Source organism: Emys orbicularis, chromosome 6 (assembly GCF_028017835.1).
Source record: "Emys orbicularis isolate rEmyOrb1 chromosome 6, rEmyOrb1.hap1, whole genome shotgun sequence".
NCBI lineage: Eukaryota > Metazoa > Chordata > Testudines > Emydidae > Emys > Emys orbicularis.
Window position 1 is genome coordinate 65,023,985 of NC_088688.1, and position 21,600 is coordinate 65,045,584.

Consider the following 21,600-nt stretch of genomic DNA (forward strand, 5'->3'; position numbering starts at 1 on the left):
TGGTTGGGGATCATATAAGTATCTACCCAGACAGACAGGCATCTTGATGGAAAAAAAATAGACAAAAATAACTCCCAGAATAGAGCTTACCACAAAAGCGTATCTTGCTCATTAATCTGTCAGGCAAATTAGATTTTGAAATCACACTTTGCACGACAGGTAACAATTACTTCCCCACTCATGTGTTGACTTTCCTCGGTTCATGTTAATAAACTGAAATGCCACTAATAGAATATGTCATTAGCACAGGAAAAGCTTAGGTCTAACATTAGTAGCTTCAGAATAATTCCCAATAAATGACATGTGAAAGACAGAAAAATCCATGCAAGTTACATGGATTTTTTCCAGTAGTCCATTTTAAAAAAAATCTGATCCAGCATTTATAAGCAAGAGTTTAAATTTTTACAGTTTGATCCTGCTACATTGACTTCAATGGGAGCAAGATCAGGCTATAGCAGACTGACATGATATATATCATTCCTTAATGTAATTAGGAAATTATTCTTGGTGTGTAAGCAATTTCCCCACTCATCCTTGCACTGCATCACAAGATGGACAGTGTGACAGAGCACATAATCAGAATGTTAGTTTCCATACTATGTCTGACAAGAGACAAATGATTAAGAAGAACTGACACTATCTAGTCACTTTGGAAGTGATCCATTGTGTCTTGTATGGTCTCATTAATGTTTCTATTTGAACACTAAAAATGTAAATTAGTGGGTATTGGTTTTCAGTTTACTGTTTATACCTTCCTCGTTAAACTCTTGGGAGGGGAAAAGCTCTACAATTATTATGTATGCATGAATATGCAGTATATTCCCCCTCCAAAAAAATGAAATGTCATGTGTTTGCCATTAATGAGATTTCATAAATATCAATAACACATAGCAGGTCTAAGTGTTGTTTTGTTATTTTTAAGGAACCTAAAATTGTGCTTCACAGGTCAACAGAAAGACAAGGTCTTTTACCCCATAGAATGTCTAATTTTGGACATCATGGGCCAGACTTTCATGTACATATAAGTTCCATTTGTAATACTGCAGAAACACAAAGGGGGCTTACTACAGCTGTAAGGCAGGAGAGACTCCTCAGGTGCTATAAGGTCTGGAGTAGCTAAGTTTATACCAGCTGATCCCGGTCCTCCAGCATAGAGGACATTTGTGGATGGGGATGGGCTATATCAGGAGTGGGGCCTGAACACAATGTGCTCTGGTGATCCTGGCTGGCAGAATGGTTCTTTGGGAGCCAGGATAAGTGTAAACTGCCAGCATAAATTGGAGCAACCCAGAGGCTGGTCTGACGCAACTGGTGGAAGTGATATATATATGGGATAACAAACAGCAGGAAGCAGATGGGGAGAGGAGGGATCAGCTACATAACAATGAGATTGTTTTAACTTATGTAAAATAACAGAATAAGTAATCAACATTAATATTTCCAATTTTGAGTTATACTATTGCTATAAGATCAGACATGCTGGAACAACAGCATTAAAAAGCTAAGCTGCATTAAATGTAATAAGTTTTCTAAGTACCACATACACCAAGTCCCTGGAAACAGTGAATGTCTTTCACATAACATACAGTATTTGTTAGAATAGCATGAAATCACACAACACTATTTAGAATTGCTCCTATGTCTTCCTGTGCAGGAAAACTGCTTTTGTTTTGGTTAAGTGAGAAGTCTTTACTCATCTACAGCAATGGTAGCAACTATATTAGTTTGAAAAAGAGGGTTGATAAGTAGATTATATTGTAGACTACAAGTATGATGGCTAACTCAACAAACACTACAGCAAATGCTTAAACATGTACTTAAGTGCTTTGCTGGAAAAAACTAAATAAGCTTCCTTCCTGGACACCAAGAATTTCCTATATCCCTATGGATTGTTTCAGTTTTAGTATTTTCTTTCTTACTGTGTGCTTTTCTTCACACCAAATTAGATGTCTTTCTGACAGGGAAGCAAAAGGAAGCTGCAAGAGTGGTCACGTGCCCCTCCCCAGCAGCGTGGGCGTATCGTTTCAGGCACCTGGAGCATCTCGTGGAGAGGTAAATCACTGCGGGGGGGCAGGGCTGGGGACACCCTGGCCTGTGCCAGATCAGACCCATGCCCTGTCCACCCAACCCCCTGCATACCCCCCCATACCCAGACCCCTCTGAGCCTCACCTCCCCATAACCAGAACCCTCCCCAAAAGCCCCCCAAATCTCTACCCACTGAGTCTCACCCCCTGCACCCAGCCCTTCCCAGCCAGTGGCTTGTACCCTGCACCAGGCTCATCTGCTAGTCCTGGCTGGGCTGGGCGAAGAGTGCAATTCCCCTGCACTGAGTGGCTGGGTCTGACCTGCCTCCAGAAACTTCCCCTGGTTCTGTACCTCCCCTGTTTCCTGCCCCCATCACTTCTCAGCTGCAGAGGGAGGGAATCACTTTATGGGGAGCTGCTCCCCCATCTGCCCAACCCTCTTGCAACTGGATCCCCCCAGACTCCCCCACCAAGCTTCAACCCCCCTGCATCTGGACCCCCATCAAGCCCCTCCCGCCACCAACCCCACCCTTCCTGCATCCAGACCCCCCACCCATGTACCCAAGCCACACCCCGCTGAGTCCCCCAACCTCAAACCCCCACCCTGATGAGCCCCACCCCCATGTACCAGGACCACGCTATGAGCCCCCCACATCCAAACCCCCACCCCACTGAACCCCAACCAGCTTCATCTGGACCCAAACCCCACCCAGCCCCTCTTCCCCAGTACCCGGACCCCCTGCTGAGCCCCATCACCCCACACCCAGCCCCCTCTGCTGAGCCCCAATAACCTTCATCTGGATCCCCTGCAGTGCCCCATTGCCCCCCCCCCGCCCCCCACTGAGCCATGCACACCCAGATTGCCCCACGCAGAACCCTCTCATCCCACATCTGGATCCCCCCACACTAAGCCCCTCCACACTTGGATCCTGCTAGGCTGAGACTCCCTGCTCACACTTCGTGCGCTTGGCCTGGGGCTGCTAACGCTAGTGAGTTGCTTCACCTCCTACTCCTGAGGGAATTCTGCACCAAAAAATTCTGTGCCAAAAAAATAAAAATTCTGAGCACAATTTTAAAATTCTGCAAATTGTCAATAATTAAATGCGGAGGCTCCAGCATGGCAGTGGGGAGCACAGGTCACTGGCTGTATGGAGGTCAGAAATCACCCAGCAGCCCTCCCTCTCCCCTCTGCCCCCAGGACACAGACCTCTGGGGCAGGCCGGGCCCCTGCACTGTGCCAGGTTTGGGTGCAGTCTCACTGCCAAGTCTGTGTTGGGGGGCTACCATGTGGAGCCTCCGCATTTATTTGTTGACAAGTAACACTTGCAGAATTTTAAAATATTGTGTGCAGAATATTTGGGGGGGGGGAACAGAATTTTTATTTTTTTGTCACATAATTCTCTCTGGAGTAACTAGAAGAGGCGGGCTTTTTTAAATCGCTTGTTAGCTAGCAATGTCAAAATCATAGTGTGGATGAGGCAATTATAGTCCTAACAAGTGAGCAGGTTGTGGGGAAAACGCCCGCCTCCATCATGACAGCTTTTCCTAGTCTGGATGCACCCAGACAGTTTACAATTTCATTAACGTCTCAACAAGTGAGCATGACAAACAATAGAAGGAAAGGGAATGGGAAGTGTCTTGCAACTCATCAGATATTACTGCTTATATTGGGCCAGATTTTTGCATCTATTCCCACTACTTTCTGCTATTCCAGTGGTGCAAAGCAGCCCTTAACCAGCTATCTAAGGAGGACTGACAAGTGGCATGGTTCATTAGCAGCATCTTCTCTCCCCTCCCTCTCACAGCACCAGGCCAGGCCAGGCTCAGATCCAGCTGCCAGAATAGAATTTAGGGGCCACAGGCAGCTGGTATAAAGCAACACAGCCCCGAGAACGGGGAGGCTAGGATCTGGCCCAATGCATGAAGTGAAGTGGAAGGGTGAATATGGTTCTCCAAGATGGAATTTCTGTTTATTCAGTGGTTTTTAAATAATTAAGAATTTACATCCCAAAATGCTACATTAAAACAGTGTTAAGGAGAAGTCAAGCACTGAAAAGTTTAGGAAATTACTGGGAAATGTCAAATTAAAGTTGTCTGTACAATCTTAATTTATCCCCTGTTGTGCATATGCATTCTGATAGTCTTTAATTACATGACCACATACTACCGTATTTTCTTGTCCTGTAGTCTCCAGTTTCTTTCCTTGGGTACGTCTTCACTTACATCCGGGTCCGGATGTAAGCAATCGATTTTCTGAGTTCGATTTATCGCGTCTGGTTAAGACGCGATAAATCGATCCCGGAAGTGCCCCGGATCGATCCCGGAAGTGCTCGCCTTCGACGCTGGTACTCCAGCTCGGCGAGCGGAGTACGCAGCATCGACGGGGGAGCCTTCCTGCCGCGTCTGGACCGCGGTAACTTCGGACTAAGGTACTTCGAATTCAGCTACGTTATTAACGTAGCTGAATTTGCGTACCTTAGTCCGAAGTGGGGGGGTTAGTGTAGACCAGCCCCTTGTGTACCTTCCAACTTCTGAAACAAATAGAGCATGAATCCTAGAGACAAAAGCCCCTTCACTATACAACCCGGACTCAGCTCCCCAGAGCACAGTGCATCCCGTGTAATGAATGAGGCAGGGGTCCTATAGGGAAAAAAGTTTGACTGTGTAATTAAAGATGATCATAATGGGTACACACAAGGAAGTGAATGAAGGTTGCATGGGCAACTGTCATTCTGGCATTTCTTAACGTCTGAGTGCTTGATTTTGCAACATTGATGTTCTTTTAACACTTATGGGGGGTGTGGGGATGCAAAACAGATGTTTTTCACTGCTGCCCAGAAGATGCTGCAAGGCAACATGAAACTGAAAAAAGTCTTGTTAATATCACCTTGCTGGTGGGCAGAGCTATCCATCGGCAGCAGCTGGCACTGGAGCCATCTGTCTGTGGGCTTGGGCAGACAGGCCATGGCCCCCGGGGAGGTCTGCAAGACTGCAAACTATGTCTAAGATTTCCAAAGGGGTCTGTAAATGAAAAAAGGTTGAGCCCCACTAGTGTAGACTGTTACGCATTTAGAAGATTATCTTCGCAGCCGCAAATGTTAGGGTTGGTTTTCTGCGTGGACGTTTACTCTGTGGGAGTACTGATGGGCGAGCCCCACTGCCATACGCGCCAGGAGACGGGACCTACGCCTAAGTGGGCAGCGGAGTTTCCCAACCCCAATCATCCCAAATCCCAGCTAAGGGCCCTGAGCGGAGCTGAAGGGCCAGGCAGCCCGGCGGTCACACCCTGGGGCAGGGGCAGGGCGGCGAAGAAGGCCCCCGCCCAGCCCTACCCACCTCACTCACGGACTCACGGTGTCCAGTGCTGCGGCCGGCAGGGCGGGCGCCTCGGAGCAGGAGATGCTAGGCTGCAGACTGAGCGTGGCTGCGTGCGTCCCTCCCTCAGCCCTGGGGAAGCCCACGCCGAGCCCCGCTCTCCGCCGCAGCAGTCGGAGTACTCCGAGCCACGTGGACTACGATTCCCAGCATGCACCGCTCCGATTATCCCCAGCCAGGCGGCGCAGCCTGGAACACTTTAGTCTCCATGGAGATGAAAATGGAGCCTTATGTGCCGAGAATGGTTGTCCTCGCGAGACTGCAATGCAAGCTGGGGTCTTTAGTCCCGACCGGCCGTTTCTAAGCTCCGTTTGCCTGCGAGGATTTGCACATGCGCGAAACAAACCCTGCGTCCCTGCGCGATATTCCCCCCTTGTTGCCAGGACGCAACTAGTCGAGCACGTACAGCGATAACCAATCACACATTGGATTCATAAACACGCACCTGGCTATCGCGATATCCTGCCCCGAGGGGGCCAAGACCGTGTTTCTCTGGCCTGGCGAGACAAAGTAGTAGCTCCGGGCGAGAGACTTATGTGGCGCCCCCGGAAGTGACGTCTCCCAGGGGGCATGGCCCGCGGGGGGCGGGTCCCACCAGCTCGAGGGAGGGGCGGGGCTCCTGTTCGTTCCTCAATGGGCTCAGGCGGCGCGCTGCCCCGGCACCCAAGCCGGCATGGGTAGGTGAGGCGACCCCGTCCCGCGATGCTGGGGCGGGTCCTGGCCTGGGGGCCGCGGCAAGGTCCCGCTTTCTCCAGCGGGGTGTAGCCCAGTGGCGCGAAGGTCGCTACAGCTCCGCACTCCTGGGCCCGCGGGGAGCTGGAGCCCGCCGGGGAAGGGGCTGCCCCACGCAGCGCGCCCGCGGCCAGGTCGGTCCCCGCGCAGAGACCTGGCGGGGGCGCTCCCCGCGTCCGTGCCCATCTCCGCGGCGTCGGAGTGTCAGTCCTCGGGCTCCGGCGGGGGTTGTTGAGTCCCGGGACCGCCCCGGGCTTGGGGGCCGTTTACATCCACGTGTGGCCGCGCCACCCTACGCGCTTCCGGCTTGTTTGTATTGCAGCACAGCTGGGGAGCGCCCGAGCAGCGATCCCCGCAGGCCTACGGCAGGGACCTGGACCCCGCTTTAGATGGCCGCGTCCCCCGTGCCAGCTGTGCCCTTCCTCCCGAGGGCTGTGGGGGTTCCCAGAGTCACTGGGCTGCTCGTCCTCCCTCCCCACGTGCGGCCACCCTTCGCGTGTGTAGCGTGAACAGTCACCGTGGTGAAAGGCAGAGCTGGGGCTGCTTCCTAGGGACCAAACGCTGATCTTAACCAGGGAACTAGAGGTTACTTCTGGAGGACAAAACTAACTCTTTCCTGTCACCAAACTCCCCTGAAACTGTAACCGCGTGTTTGAGGTGGGTGACGCTGGGCTTTGTTCCATAAACATGAGCAGTCACAAAATGTCACACTCCTTATTCCTTAATTGTAGAGTCAGCCTGAGAGCAGTGGAATGATAATACACTAGGGTGATGCACAGATTTACAAACTGAAACCCTCTTTTTTCCATAGGAAAAAAACAACTTTAAAGGCTATTGCATGAATGTGCTTACAAAATCTTAGCTGAACTTATAAGAAATAAAATTAGACTAAAGATTCTTGGGCCACCAGGTGATTTTCTCCAACTATGCAATCAGATAAGTTGGATGCAATCCTAATGTGTTATTGCAAAGAAGCTGGATTTCCATTTGTTTTTCAGAACACTTCAGCATTTCCCAAACACATGCTGTTCATAATCTAGCAAATTAAACATATTTCCTTTAAAACATGGTAGGCATAATCGTTAGGTTTGATATCCAGCTCTCACCTGCTTTGTGGTCAGCTGATTCCAGCTATGTCTATGCTACAGAGTCACAGCCATGGCACCGCAGTTGTACCACTGTAGTGTAGACACTCCTACGTTGCCAGAAGGGGTTTTTCCATTGATGTAGATAATCCACCTCTCCGACAGACAGTAGCTAGGTCAACAGAAGAAGTCTTCTGTCGACCTGGCTGCATCCAAGGTGGGGGTTAGGTTGTCCTAAATTTTTGCCCTGTGAGACTCTTTTCCCAGCCCTGAGTGATGTAGCTTCGTTAACTTAAGTTTTAGGTGTAGACCAGACCTCAGAGAGAAATATCCATGGAACTTTCATCTTTGCTGCATTGGAGAGGTGCTCAAAGATCTCTGTCCAGGTTTTGCAGCAACCAGCTGAACCCCGTTTCAGAACAGAATTGTATAAATGAATTTATATGGCACTGTACTGACATCAGTTTGCAATGTGATATGGCAACAAACAGGCCAATGCACCTTTTGGATGTGTACAGAAAAACATGGAGTAAAGAGGAAATGATAGTCTTGGGTATAATCATACCTCCTAGTACTTTGACTTTGGGGCACCATATTACTAAAAAGATGCTCACAAAGAGGAACAGATTTAGAGAAAATCAATGAAAGATATTGGGGTTATAGAGATTGATTTGAGGAAAGAATAAATGAGCTAAGCATGGCTTGGATAATAGCTTAGGAGTCATTGAGTATTAAGGTTTTGAAGGATGTAAAAACAAAAGATGGAGAAGAACTATTTATAGTAATACAAGATGGGGTATATTTCTGTGTGGGGACAAAATTAAGGGGAAATCTAGGATAAATGTTAGGAAAACCTTTGACCTTTCTCAAACTGTGAAATTGTTTACTAAGGGAAGTAATGAAAGCCCTGTAAACTAGGCTGGACAACACAATAGAAAATATATTAGGGCTGTCAAGCAATTTAAAAAAATAATCTTGATTAATTGCGTGGTTAAAAAAATTAATCACACGATTAATCGCACTGTTAAACAATAATAGAATACTATTTATTTAAATATTTTTGGATGTTTTCTACATTTTCAAATATATTGATTTCAGTTACAACACAAATACAAAGTGTACAGTGCTCACTTTATATTTATTTTTATTACAAATATTTGCACTGTAAAAAACAGAAGAAATAGTATTTTTCAGTTCACCTCATACAAGTACTGTAATGCAATCTCTTTATCATGAAAGTTGAACTTACAAATGTAGAATTATGTAAAAAAAATAACTGCATTCAAAAACAAAACAATCTAAAACTTTAGAGCCTACAAGTCCACTCAGTCCTACTTCTTGTTCAGCCAGTCACTTAGACAAACAAGTTTGTTTACATTTGAATGAGATAATGCTGCCCTCTTCTTGTTTACAATGTCACCTGAGAGTTCGAACAGACATTCACATGGCACTGTTGTAGCCGGCGTTGCAAGTTATTTACATGCCAGATGTGCTAAAGATTCATATGTCCCTTCATCTTCATCCACCATTCCAGAGGACATGAGTCCATGCTGGTGACGGGTTCTGCTCAATAATGATCCAAAGCAGTGTAGACTGACGCATGTTCACTTTCATCATCTGAGTCAGATGCCACCAGCAAAAGGTTGATTTTCTTTTTTGATGGTTCAGGTTCTGTAGTTTCCACATTGGAGTATTGCTCTTTTAAGACTTCTGAAAGCATGCTCCACACCTCGTCCCTCTCAGATTTTGGAAGGCACTTCAGATTCTTAAACCTTCGGTCGAGGGATGTAGCTGTCTTTAGAAACCTCACATTGGTACCTTCTTTCCATTTTGTGAAATCGGCAGTGAAAGTGTTCTTAAAATGAATAACGTGCTGGGTCATCATCCGAGACTGCTATAATATGAAATACATGGCAGAATGTGGGTAAAACAGAGCAGAAGACATACTATTCTCCCTCAAGGAGTTCAGTGAAAATGTAATTAACGCATAATTTTTTTAAGGAGTGTCATCAGCATGGAATGGTAGCCAAAGAATGAAGGGGCATACAAATGTTTAGCATATCTGGCACATAAATACTTTGCAGTGCCAGCCAGAAAAGTGCCATGCGAATGCATGTTCTCACTTTCAGGTGACATTATAAATAAGAAGCAGTCATCAGTATTTCCCGTAAATGTAAACAAATTTGTTTGTCTTAGTAGTTGGCTGAACAAGAAGTAGGACTGAGTGGACTTGTAGGCTGTAAAGTTTTACATTGTTTTGTTTTTGAGTGCAGTTATGTAACAAAAAAAATCTACATTTGTAAGTTGCATTTTCACGATAAAGAGATTGCATTATGGTACTTTTAAGAGGTGAATTGAAAAATACTATTTCTTTTTTTTTCACAGTGCAAATATTTGTAATAAAAATAATCAAATAAAGTGAGCACTATACACTTTGTATTCTGTGTTGTAATTGAGATCAATATATTTGAAAATGTAGAAAAACATCCAAAAATAGTTGTTAAATTTCAATTGGTATTCTATTGTTTAACAGTGTGATTAAAACTGCAATTTAATCGCGATTAATTTTTTTGAGTTAATCACGTGAGTTAATTGCAATTAATCGGCAGCCCTAAAATATATTAGCAGGAAGATGGGGCTGGATGATGTTATACTTTTTTTCCATATTGATGATGATTGCTGAAACGTGAGGCATAGAATGGTCTGGTCTTTATATTTAATTTAGGGAATGGGAATATTAGGGGACAGTAAAATTTATTTCCATAGTTTCTTGGCTTCAAATATGAGGATGTCTTTTTACAATGTTTTGATGCTTTAAAAATGTATATGTATTTTTCTTAAATCTACTTCACCAAGGTGTGTCATGGGTGAGTGTGGATATGTGAAAGAGATCTTGGGATAACAGAAACATCTCTGTTTGGCTTAATGTTTCCCCCTATCTTAAAAGGGGATCTGATGAATATTGCACTGTACTTCTTGATTAAAGAGGGAAAGCAGCTCCACAAACTAGTAGGGCTTGGCAGATTTGGTATATTGGTGTCTCTTGTTTCCATACAGTTCAGTTATGCCTGTCATGCCCTGGAAAGACAAATATTTGTTATATGAATGTTACAGGTGGCACCCCTTGAGGTGCCACCTGGAACTGGGGAACCACTGAGCCCTCTGACCCACCAGCCTGGGCTCCCTCTCTCACTGTGCTGCTGTGACAAGCTGCAGACATGGTCCTGTGGTCTTACACTTCCACCAGCATACACATAGGTAAGGACACACCCAGCTGCAAGTTACATGCAGGCTGTCTGACCAGCCACTGCATGGGGACCAACAATAGAGAGGCTACAGCCAAAATAACCACTAGCTTCCCAGCTTAGGACCCCAGAGCAGTACCGTTTTGTCCTGGTCCAAACCCCAACCAGTATGAATTTATTATCCAGTTGGCTCCCCCCCTCAATGTGGAGAGGAAATGCAACATCCTTTGACCCTTGAGCTATGATTTCCCATGCACTTCACTCCAACTCACTGGTTTAGATAAAGCAAAAACAAGTTTATTAATTACAAAACTTGGTTCCCAGACCGGTTTGTGGGAAAATACTGACATCCCAAGATGGAGTCCAGAGACATGTCATCTGGTCACATGCCTTTGCAGTGTAGGGTGACCAGATGTCCCAATTTTGGGGTCTTTTTCCTATATAGGCTCCTATTACCCCCCACCCCCTGTCCTGATTTTTCACACTTGCTGTCTGGTCACCCTATTGCAGTGTTACTGGCCCCTTCAAGGATTGAACTCACAACCCTGGGTTTAGCAGGCCAATGCTCAAACCACTGAGCTATCCCTCCCCCCTAATATGCCTAACTTTAGATATAAAAATGATACATGCATACAAATAGGATAATCGTATTCAGCAAATCATAACTTTTCCAATGACACTTCACATGACCCATCTTGTATAAAATTAATCATAATTATGCCATAATTATATCATAATGTCACTGTGAAGAATATGGGGTGCACTGTCACAATGAAATTTGATAGAAGAAAGCCATATTACATGTTTAAATTGTTTGTACAATTTTGCTGAGAAGATTTAAGAAAGCAGTATGATACTTCAGTCCAGAAACAGCCTGCTGGTACTCAAGTGGAGCTACAGGTTTTGTGTAAAATTAACACCTGAGATGGGAATGTAACTTAAACAGCAAAATTCGATTTAACCTTTTTATTGGAATATATTTAGATTCTGCACATTGTCCAGATGAGTTGTTGCTCATTTGTAGCATTTCTGTCTATAGTGTTGGTCATGAATATCAATCTGTACCTCTCCTTTCTGACTGAGAAATTAGAATGTAGCATTCATTGTGAGGGAGCTGAGAGATTACATTACAATCACCAATCTGCTGATGAAATAAAGCACTAATACAAGCAAATTTATATTTATTTTAAGTTGGATATATCTAGTTTAGTAGCTGAAAGACTTTAATTCCCACATTTTGCTTTTTCACATTCCTATTCCTTATAAAATTGTTGTAGAAATTTTTTTGGCTTGAATTCTCTCTCTTTTCATTCTCTCCAGTTTGTGTCCTCTCTGCTTCAATCAGATACAAGTGGGGAAAGGGCAATTTCAGTGTCCAGTGTAGACCCTTGTTTCCAAATGACTGGAAAAAAATGGCTTTAGGGAATGAAAGGGTTAACTTCTGAATAGAGTTTTTCCTAATATACAGTTTCCCTCTAATAATGGCGTGTCTCTGAATGTTGTGAAATAATCAACAGCTCAGTGTGGATTGTTACACAGTTTGATGCAACAAGAAGTCTTCTTTGACATCAGGTTTATAAGAAACAGCACAGGCTTAACTAGATATTTTGTTAGTTCGGTTGTGGCCCAAAGGCTTTTGGAAACAAGCTCTGTTTAGCCAACTTGTTGACTTCAGTTGTATATTAATTTAATTACTCAACTAGTGTGTGTGATGCAAAAAGAAACATTTTAGAGAAGTTTGTCAACTTTAAACCTGTTGTGCTCACACAATGTTTTATTGGTTGTGATTATTTCTGTAGCATTAAGCAAAGAGCTGCTACTTTACTATCTATGGAAGATGGGAATGAATGTTGTAATTTGCCTCTGAAAAGTATGTATCTACCAATGAAAGTTGAAGATTCTTGATTTGGTGGTTCTTGACCCATAATTTCTTGGCTATTCGTAGATTTGTGTGTGAATTTTCTATCACTTTTTTATAATAGTTATTGGACCTCATCTACTGTATTAAACTCATTTAATTCTTCTTTGTATGCTGTAGTAAATTTTACTACGTTAACTAATTCTGTATTGAAAATTCCTTTTCCCCGTCCCCCATCAAAACTGCATATCAGAAATTCCTAAAATAGGCCTGTATGGCTTTGGGGGGTTAATAGTAGGATAGACATTTTTTAGTTCTTTTAAAAGATCCTGTCCATGTAATTAATGTCTGGCAGATGTTGGCCACATCTCAGGCACTATTTTAGTGTGTTAAACATTTTTGTAATATTGTTATGGGAAGATTAATATCAAAGTGGCACAATAAGTATTTAATTACTTTAAATGGATCAGAGATCTTAAAACCTCAGATCTATTCTCAAAATTGTGGTAAACTAGTGGGAAATATACACCATCTTCCGTGTTTCTAATGTGTCTTATTACCATGTAAGATATATGGCACTGTACAACAAGTAACACACTGAATGTGCCCTGGAAGGTAATATTTTCATAACCATTTTTGTTCACTCTGTTTTGTGCCTCTTTCCATCTTGCCTGCCTTCCTTCTTCCCCTTGCAAATTTTCCTGATAGTGTTGGACTTGAGAAGATGTTTTTACTGGGGTTAGGCCTTATTAAAGATGTAATTCTTGCATTTCAACCTGAACATAGTTATAGTCTGACTTTGGTTTGATCCCCTGTAGTAAGAGGTTCCACATCTGCAATTCTGGCACTTAAAATAGTCCCTTAAACCTGAGAGCCTTATCCTGAGTCATTCTAGTTGAAGCTTCCCTGTGGAGTATAGTCCTCCTGAGAACGAAGTCATGACTTTGTCCAAGCTCAACATATTTTGCTGCTTGGCTCCCTCATTTGGCTCCACATCAGCAGCAACCTAACAAACCTTATCTTTAGTCTTTTGTTACATCATCAGCGATGTTGCAAAACTAGAATTTTTAGTCAAATAAAACTCCATTCATAGCAGTGGGAAAGAAATCATTGCATGTGGCAGACAAGGAAAGTGAAGTGGTAAGGAGAAACATTTTATTTTCAGGCTTTTAAGAAGCTTTTGGAAACAAATGAGCTGAAGCAAACAATAATTGTCAGTCTCTTTCTGAATAGAGGAGTAAATAAAGTTCCAAAGGTAAAAAACTTCTAGTTGTATAATACTGACTGCCTTTAAATGCTGACAAATGGCTCTTGAGTAATCAATAGCTGGGTTTGGTCAGTGTGTGTATCCTTGTTTTAATTGTGCTATCAATAAGTTACTGCACTATGAATCTGATGTGCTCTGTACACGTGCTTTATGTGAAGCTGGCTTTTTTCAGACCACAGAACATATTTGACAGTAAGTGCCAAATATTTCTAACACTTGGTTCTTGATAATGGCATAGGTGTCCCAGTGAATAGTATGCATCTTGAATGCAGTTTTTGACAGCTTACTGAGGGTATCTAAATAACATACTTGCCATCAATACTGTTCTGTTGTTTTTCTCACCTGCATGGATAATTTAGGCTGGAATGACCTGAAAATAGCAACGGATGAATTTCACAGCCTTCAGAAGTTGGCTAGATACCTTAATTGCTACATACTGTTTCACACTCTGCATTAATTCCTGACCACTCAAGTTGTGTCTCTTTTTTTCAAGGAATTTGAATGGGAGAGAACTGAAGGAAACTCTTAGAAGTCTGACCATCTTTCCTATGATAAGAACTAAAACCAGATGATGGGTAATGCTTTTAAAAGCAAACTAAATCAAATTCCCCTAATTATTAAGGGTATATGAGTTTTGTAAAAGAAGTTTTAATTCCAAAATGTAAGTGAAATTACGTTCTGACAATAATGGTATAATTTTTGATTTAGGAAGCATTTGTGTAGGTAACATACTTTGACTAAGCATTGTTGGTAATTACTAGGAATATGATACAGCCCTCCATGAGAGAGAACAAAAGGACATATATACTGTAATTTTAATTTTTTTTAAAAGTGATGGTTTAACCCCCCTAGAATGCAGTAGAGGTAATGTTACGTTACTTTCCTGTGTGTCCACCCTAGCAAAATTAGTACCCCTATTTCAGCAACCAACAGTAATGGCATGGATGCAATCGTACTTATCTTTTCATATAGGACCTTATGTGTTAGGTTTAATCAGGATTTCATAAAAGCAGTAAAATCCAGAGCCCTTTCCACACTAGCACATGCACCTTTACTACTATCGGTGCAGCTGCTTTGTTTCTGGCAGTTGCTGAAATACTAAGTTTTATGTAGGTGAATATGGTAAATCCCAAGTTGAATTCCTGTGGAGGTTTCTGGGAACAGGGAAAACTGCTGAAGGGAAGTAGATTTGAATCAGGGAAGATTAGGTTTTACATTGGCAAAGAATGCTCTTTGGATTATAATTCCTATTTTAGACTACATTTGGAGAAGAGGGAGGTGGCATTGTATTCCAAAACTCCTATGGTGCTTCACTGAAGTAAAAAATTCACAAAGGTCTGATTTGGCTGTTTTATTGCTGAATGTTCGAAGGTCTATATTGCTGGAACACACATCCTTCGTTTGGGTAGGATTAAGTTTACATATATGTATTTTATACCTGTTTTTGATTTATTAGTTTGCTGGTACATGTTTAGGTGCAAAAAAGTTTGGTGTGCTACAGCTATGCATGGTCGAGAAATGAACTATGGAGAGCATAAACAGGAAGTGCTAAGGCTTGTAACTTAATGCAGGAAGTATGAACATGATGTGCATTTTGTTGACATTCCCTTTAAAGGAATTTTACCATTGCTGGGTATCTCCTGAAAAACCACAATTTTTCACTAGTACAGCTATTTACAGATTAAACTGTAAAACAGAATACCTATTTGTCAGTCAAGGTATAAGGGGTACATACAGTCTAACTTGGTGCACCTTGAAAGCATACTATATTGAGGAACAGAGGGAGTTGTTGAAGATTCTTGAAGATCCACAGGAGATACCTCTTACCCTAAAGATCTATCTTGTTCCTCTCTGGATGAGGAGGTGACAGCTGCTCCAGTATCACCTCCCGATGACGTTGAGTTCTTTCAGGAGTTACTGGGAAGGATAGGGAGAGCAGATAAGTTGACACTCTCCATTCCAATCTGCCAGACAGATTGGCAATGCAAATAAATGGAGTCGTAGAAGCCTGCAAAAGATCTATGGCAGACTTCAGCCTCTCTACTTCCAATGTGAAATGAGCAGAAGAAAAGATACCAAGTCGCGCAAAAGAGATTTGAGTAGTTCTACTTGCATCCGACTCCTAGCTCCCTACTGGTATCTGCAGCACAGGAGAAATCCAAGCAGACAGGACCACCTAAAACCACGCTCCTGAGGACAAAGATCCCTAGAGATTTGACCTCTTAGGTAGAAGGACCTACACTCGGGCATCTCTTCAACTACAGACAGCCAACTGTCAAACCCTATTTTCTAAATATGACTATTTAGCATGGGACAGAGTATCACTGTTCATTGAGCTCCCCTAGGAAGCTAGGGCTGACCTGATAGCCATTGTTTAAAAGGAATAATTAGTAGCCAGAACTTGACTCCAAGTGGCCTGTTCCATGGCCATAGATATCACCATGAGAAGGGCATCCTTATTACACTCCTCAAGGATTCTCAGAAGTCCAAATGACTAAAGAAGATCTCCACTTCGAAAGTCTGGATCTATTGAGCTCCTGCATGGATGAGTTCTTGCATATTGTTAATGACTCTAGAGCTGCTCTGATGTTATGTTTATAAGAAGCACACGGAAGGGGGAGGGATAGCTCAGTAGTTTGAGCATTGGCCTGCTAAACCCAGGGTTGTGAGTTCAATCCTTGCGGGGGCCACTTAGGGTTCTGGGGCAAAAATCAGTACTTGGTCCTGCTAGTGAAGGCAGGGGGCTGGACTCAATGACCTTTCAGGGTCCCTTCCAGTTCTATGAGATAGGTCTCTCCCTCTCTATAAAATATTTATATTTAATCTTTTTAAAGGGGATAAGGCAATAGGCCACGTTTATGAGAATACAATTTAAGCATTGAAATTAGCATATGCACACACACACACACCCCCACCCACCCACCAACCAAAGGTTCTGCAGCTGGATCTTATAGTTACCAGTCCTAGGTGTTGCTCGGTCAGGTCCAGTGGCCAGGAGGGAGGGGGAGCTGGGCTCTGTCAAACGCGGCCAGCACATCCCTCGGCCTGCGCCGCTTCCCGCAGACCCCACTGGCCTGTAGCAGTGATCCGCGGCCAGTGGGAGCCGCAATCGGCCGAACCTGTGGACGCGGCTGGTAAACAAACCGGCCCGGCCCGCCAGGGTGCTTACCCTGGTGGCCACGTGCTAAAGGTGCCGATCCCTGGTTTAGCATTATTTAGTTGTTACCGGGAGGATCCACAGCTGTTTCTTATTTGTCTCTTTGGCTCAACTCCTTATCTCGTCCTTGGGGTGTATGCCTTTGCTTTAGGGTGGTCAATCTGCGATCCGGGTGATTGATAATAAAGTTGGTGCCTCTTGACTCCTCCACTCCCTTCTTGATCATCCGGCCCAGTTATCCTTTCTCAGTTAATCACCATACATTCTTCACTCACACCAAACAGCAAGTAAGGCAATTATAGCCATAAAACTTCTATCCTTCTGAGAGCAAATGTTAACACAATCAGCAAAGAATAAACTCAGAACAATTTCTTCTTACTAATTCAAGGCTACAATTTCTTCTTACTAATTCAAAGCTAGCAAAATAATCAAAATGGAGTACAATTTTACTTGAGACAATTTCTTCCCATTAGGCTTTTGGCCTACACTGGGATCCCTGGATGTCTATACACCTGCTCCCAGGAGAAGACCTCTAAGATAACAGGGACAGTTCAGAAAGTTTCCTCCTATCAGCAGTAGTGCTTGATAGACTATTGCCACCTCCCCTTTGAACTCTTATCCAAGTGATCTCTTCACCATCTCACTCTTAAGTCTTCCTGGTGGCCATCACCTCAGCCAGGAGCATTAGTAAGATTCAGGCCCTTATAGACACTTTCCTCGGGATAAGATGGTGTCTGGGTGTTTGCTTTTCTCCCCCCCCCCCCATTTAAACCATCAACCTCCTGTTTTCTTCTCCAAAGCACCCTGAAACTTGTGAGGAAGTACTTTATATGTTTTCAGAGTTTGTTTCTTTATTACTTAGACAGGACAAAGCCATTCAAGAAATCACCCTGTTTTTGGCATTGGGGAAGGGTGTGCAAGGTCAGGCCAACTCATCCCAGAGATTGTTCAATTCAGTGCATTACAATCTGTTACCAACTGGCAGATACGCCCTTTCCATCAGGAACTCAGGCCCATTCAACTATAGCCGAGACTACCTCTTTAACATGCCTAAAATATTTGTGTATCTGAGATATGCAGAGCAGCCTTTTGGCACTCAGCCCACATCTTTATCGAAAATTATACCCTGGATTTGATGATGTGAGCGGTTCTTAGTTAGCTGTAGTTAAGACCGCCTAGTACTCACCTCCTATTAATTTGGAACTGCTAGCTAGTCTCCATAAGAGGGATCCACACAAGACTCAGAGAAAGAACAGTTGCTTACCTTACAGTAATTGCGATTCTTTGTTTTGTCTATGTGGATCCCAAAAGCTACAGATTACAACAGGGGATTGATCCTCAGGGCTCTTTGGTTCTATAGACCAGTGTTTTTCAACCTTTTTTTGGGCAAAGGCACACTTGTTTCATGAAAAAAATCACGAGGCACACCACCATTAGAAAATGTTAAAAAATTTAACTCTGTGCCTATATTGACTATATATAAAGTAATTCTCTTGAATAGGAATCAAATAAACACAAAGAAAGTATTTTATAATTACTTTATTATGAAATAGTAAGTAAACAGAAATATGAAAAATTATAAAATACTTTATTCAGTGCGCAACCTGGGCCTGTTTGGCTGAACACAAAGCTGATATTCTGAGCTATTTATAGTCCTTAACATCAGTGGTGGGATTCAAAAATTTTAGTAACCAGTTCCGACATTCAAGCATGGTTTAATATTTTTTTCCCACGGCACACCAGGCAACATCTCGCGGCACACTAGTGTGCCGCGGAACAGTGGTTGAAAAACACTGCTATAGACAACTGTTTTGACCAAGTTACTTTGCTGTGCTTCAGATTTCTGCTTAAATGGGCATAATATATGCCTTCGTCATAAAATCATTGAGTCTTTATATTTATAAACCACTTTGATACTGAAATGAAAGTCATTGTAAATGTTTAACTTTGTACTATCTCTTTAGTGTAGAAGTAGCATTCATTTTGCAGTCTTTTTTTTTTTTTTAATGGCCTGGAAAAAATCATGCTGTAAAGTAGAAATATAGTTGTTTCTCTGCTACTGCAGAATTTTATTTGAAGGTAGGTCTATTTGCAGTACTTAACTGGCTTTAAAATCTCTAATCATGGTGATTCCCTTCTTTAATTTTTGGCTAATATTATTGTCCAACACCTTTCTTTTTGCCTTTGTTAGTTTCATAATGTGATCAGAAAACTGTATAGTAAAAGTAGCTGAAGTCAAGAATGGGAGTTAAATTTCTGAACTTTTAAAGAGGATTTTATTCACTTCTCTAACAAAGGCAGAGGGAAAAATATTTTCTGCTCTTCTTCATCTTTTTCAACCACCCTTCCTGATGGGGAAAAAAAATCTGCTTTTGACTATTATTTTCCTTTGTTTCATGATTGATGTCCAGTGGTGATTAAACTGTAAATCAGTCTCAGAAATAACCTTTTCCCCTTAACATATACACATTTATTTAAGGCTACTTTTAGTTTGTCTTGGAATTTTTAATTATTTTGGCACTTTTTCTTGACCAGTTATGTATTTTTTGTGCCAGATGATAATAAATTTGAAAATTGTGATTTAAAGAAATGGTTAGATGAAATGTAATGTTTTTCAAGAATTGTTCCTTCTTTTCTTTAGGATAAAAGATTGCCCTCTCAGCGAAACTTAACCTGTGGGGTTTTGTTTCTTTTGGAGCAACAACTCAATGAACTGATGATAGCAGTTAAAGTGCATTTGGCAGCTGACTTTGTCACAGTAACAAGTGACTGCAAGAAGTGACAAACTGCAAAGGATTTGTATGTTCCCTGGCTACTGAGAATATGCACAGTATCTCAGATATTGGAGTGGCTGCAGTTTCAACATAGATCAGTTTACTGCTTGTAAAGATGTCGGTTAGCGCAACAGAGTGTGACCCTCCTAGATTCTTTGTGGGTGGTGAAGATGGAGATGAATTATTGGATTCATCCAGATCTGCCGACTTCGATCATTTCTATGACCATGCAGAGGAGGAGGATGAAGAGTATGATTCTGTAAGTACTGTAGGAAAGTATCTTTTTTAAAGGTATAGTTAATGTCATAACTTACTTTAAAATACTAAAGGCTGAGAAATATTATTCTCAGGATTTATAGTTACTGTGATCATAATATGCATTAGGAGTTTGATTCTGTTAGTTGCTGAGCACATTAGACTCAACCCAGCAAAATATTTGAGCACATGCTTAACTTAAATAATGAGTAGTCTACTAAATTCAAAGTTAAGCATGTGCTTTAGTGCTTTGGTCGATTGGAGCCAGGCAGCTCAGAATCTTGCAGGACTGAGTCCTTTGTGCAACATGTAGAAATAAAGGCATCAATAAAAATAACTTTATGGCAGGGGTGGGCACACTTTTTGGGCCGAGGGCCACATCTGGGTGGGGAAATTGTATGCAGGGCCGGGGCAGGGGGTTGGGGTGTGGGAGGGAGTGCGGGGTGTGGGAGGGGGTGCAGTGTGCAGGAAGGGGCTCAGGGCAAGGGATTGGGGCAGAGGAGGGGTGCGGGGTGTATGAGGGGGCTCAGGGAAGGGGCTTGGGGTGCAGGAGGGGATCAGGGCGGGGCTTGGGGTGCAGGAGGGAGCTCAGGGCAGGGGTGTGAACTGCGGGAGGGGGCAGGGCAGGGGGTTGGGGTGCGGGGTGCGGCAGGTGGCTCAGGGCAGGGGGTTGGGGTGCACAGGGATGCAGGGTGCAGCAGGAAGCTCAGGGTAGGGGGTTGGGGTGCAGGGGTGTACGAGGGGGCTCAGGGCAGGGAGTTGGGGTGCAGGAGTGGTGCGAGGTGAAGGCAGGGGGCTTAGAGCAGGGAGTTGGGGGGTGGGAAGCAGGAGGGGTTCAGGTTCCAGCCTGGCGCTGCTTACCTAAAGCGGCTTTGGAATGGCAGCGGTTCCCCATTCCCGGCCAATGGGAGCTGTGGGGGGCGGTGCCTGGAGGCAAGGGCAATGCACGGAGCTCACTGCCTGGGGGCCGCAGGGACGTGGTGCCGGCCACTTCTGAGAGTGGCGTGGGGCCCATGGCACCACGGGGGGCAATCCCACAGGCCGGATCCAAAGCCCTGAGGGGCCAGACTTCTGCTTTATGGTCTTAGAATAAGTATATCTACTAGCATATTTGTAGCTACTTTCTCTTGCTGCTACAGGACTCTTCTTTGGCCTTCATCAGTGTAGTATACAAGTACCTACTCAGATTACTTTAAAAAGATGGGGTCTTAATGACTGTTGTTGGTGAGTCAAGATATGAACCCAGAGAAAAAAATATATTTATAAAAATTCTTCAATTTAGAAAATCACTGATTAAGGTTCTCGTTTCAGCTTTAATATGAAATCATGTTATGTGAAGAAAGTCACATACTAATAACTTCTAAAAAAATTCTGAACATTTTTTTTCCTTGTGTTGCTTCAGAGTTCACATATGTGCAATTTTCCGGTGCTACAAGTTTCAGTCAGTAAGCAAGTACTTAGCCTCTGAAATTTTGCAATTTAATTTACATTATACTATACTTACTTCTGAAGCAGTGATCTAAAATTGATATTTGGGTGATCGCATGGTCACTCATGATTATCATGGTAGGGTAGTGGATGGAAAATAAGTATGATTTTTTTCATTCCCTTAATTACTCCTCATTTTCCAGTAATTGACTGCCACCTTTCCACTCTCTTGTTATTTCTTACACTGGTCTCTAGAAATACACAAGGAAGTAGGGTTTGTTTGTTTTTTTTTAATTTATTTATTTATTTAAAGTATACCATAGATGGTCTTTCAGAAGGTTCTGAGCTTGGAGTTACAGTTGGTATATTTGCTATCATCTTAGCTTGACTGATATTGCA

At 43.2% G+C, this 21,600-nt stretch overlaps 1 protein-coding gene across 1 annotated transcript in view; it reads left to right on the plus strand.

The window, feature by feature from the left end:
- Positions 1 to 6,020: 6,020 nt before the first annotated feature.
- PPIP5K2 (diphosphoinositol pentakisphosphate kinase 2) overlaps positions 6,021 to 21,600 on the plus strand; it is a 93,130-nt gene continuing 77,550 nt past the window's right edge. The window contains exons 1-2 of the mRNA XM_065405953.1: positions 6,021 to 6,077; positions 19,386 to 19,777. Coding sequence (XP_065262025.1) covers positions 19,634 to 19,777 — 144 coding nt within the window. The 5' untranslated portion in view covers positions 6,021 to 6,077; positions 19,386 to 19,633. The remainder of the gene's footprint in view (positions 6,078 to 19,385; positions 19,778 to 21,600) is intronic.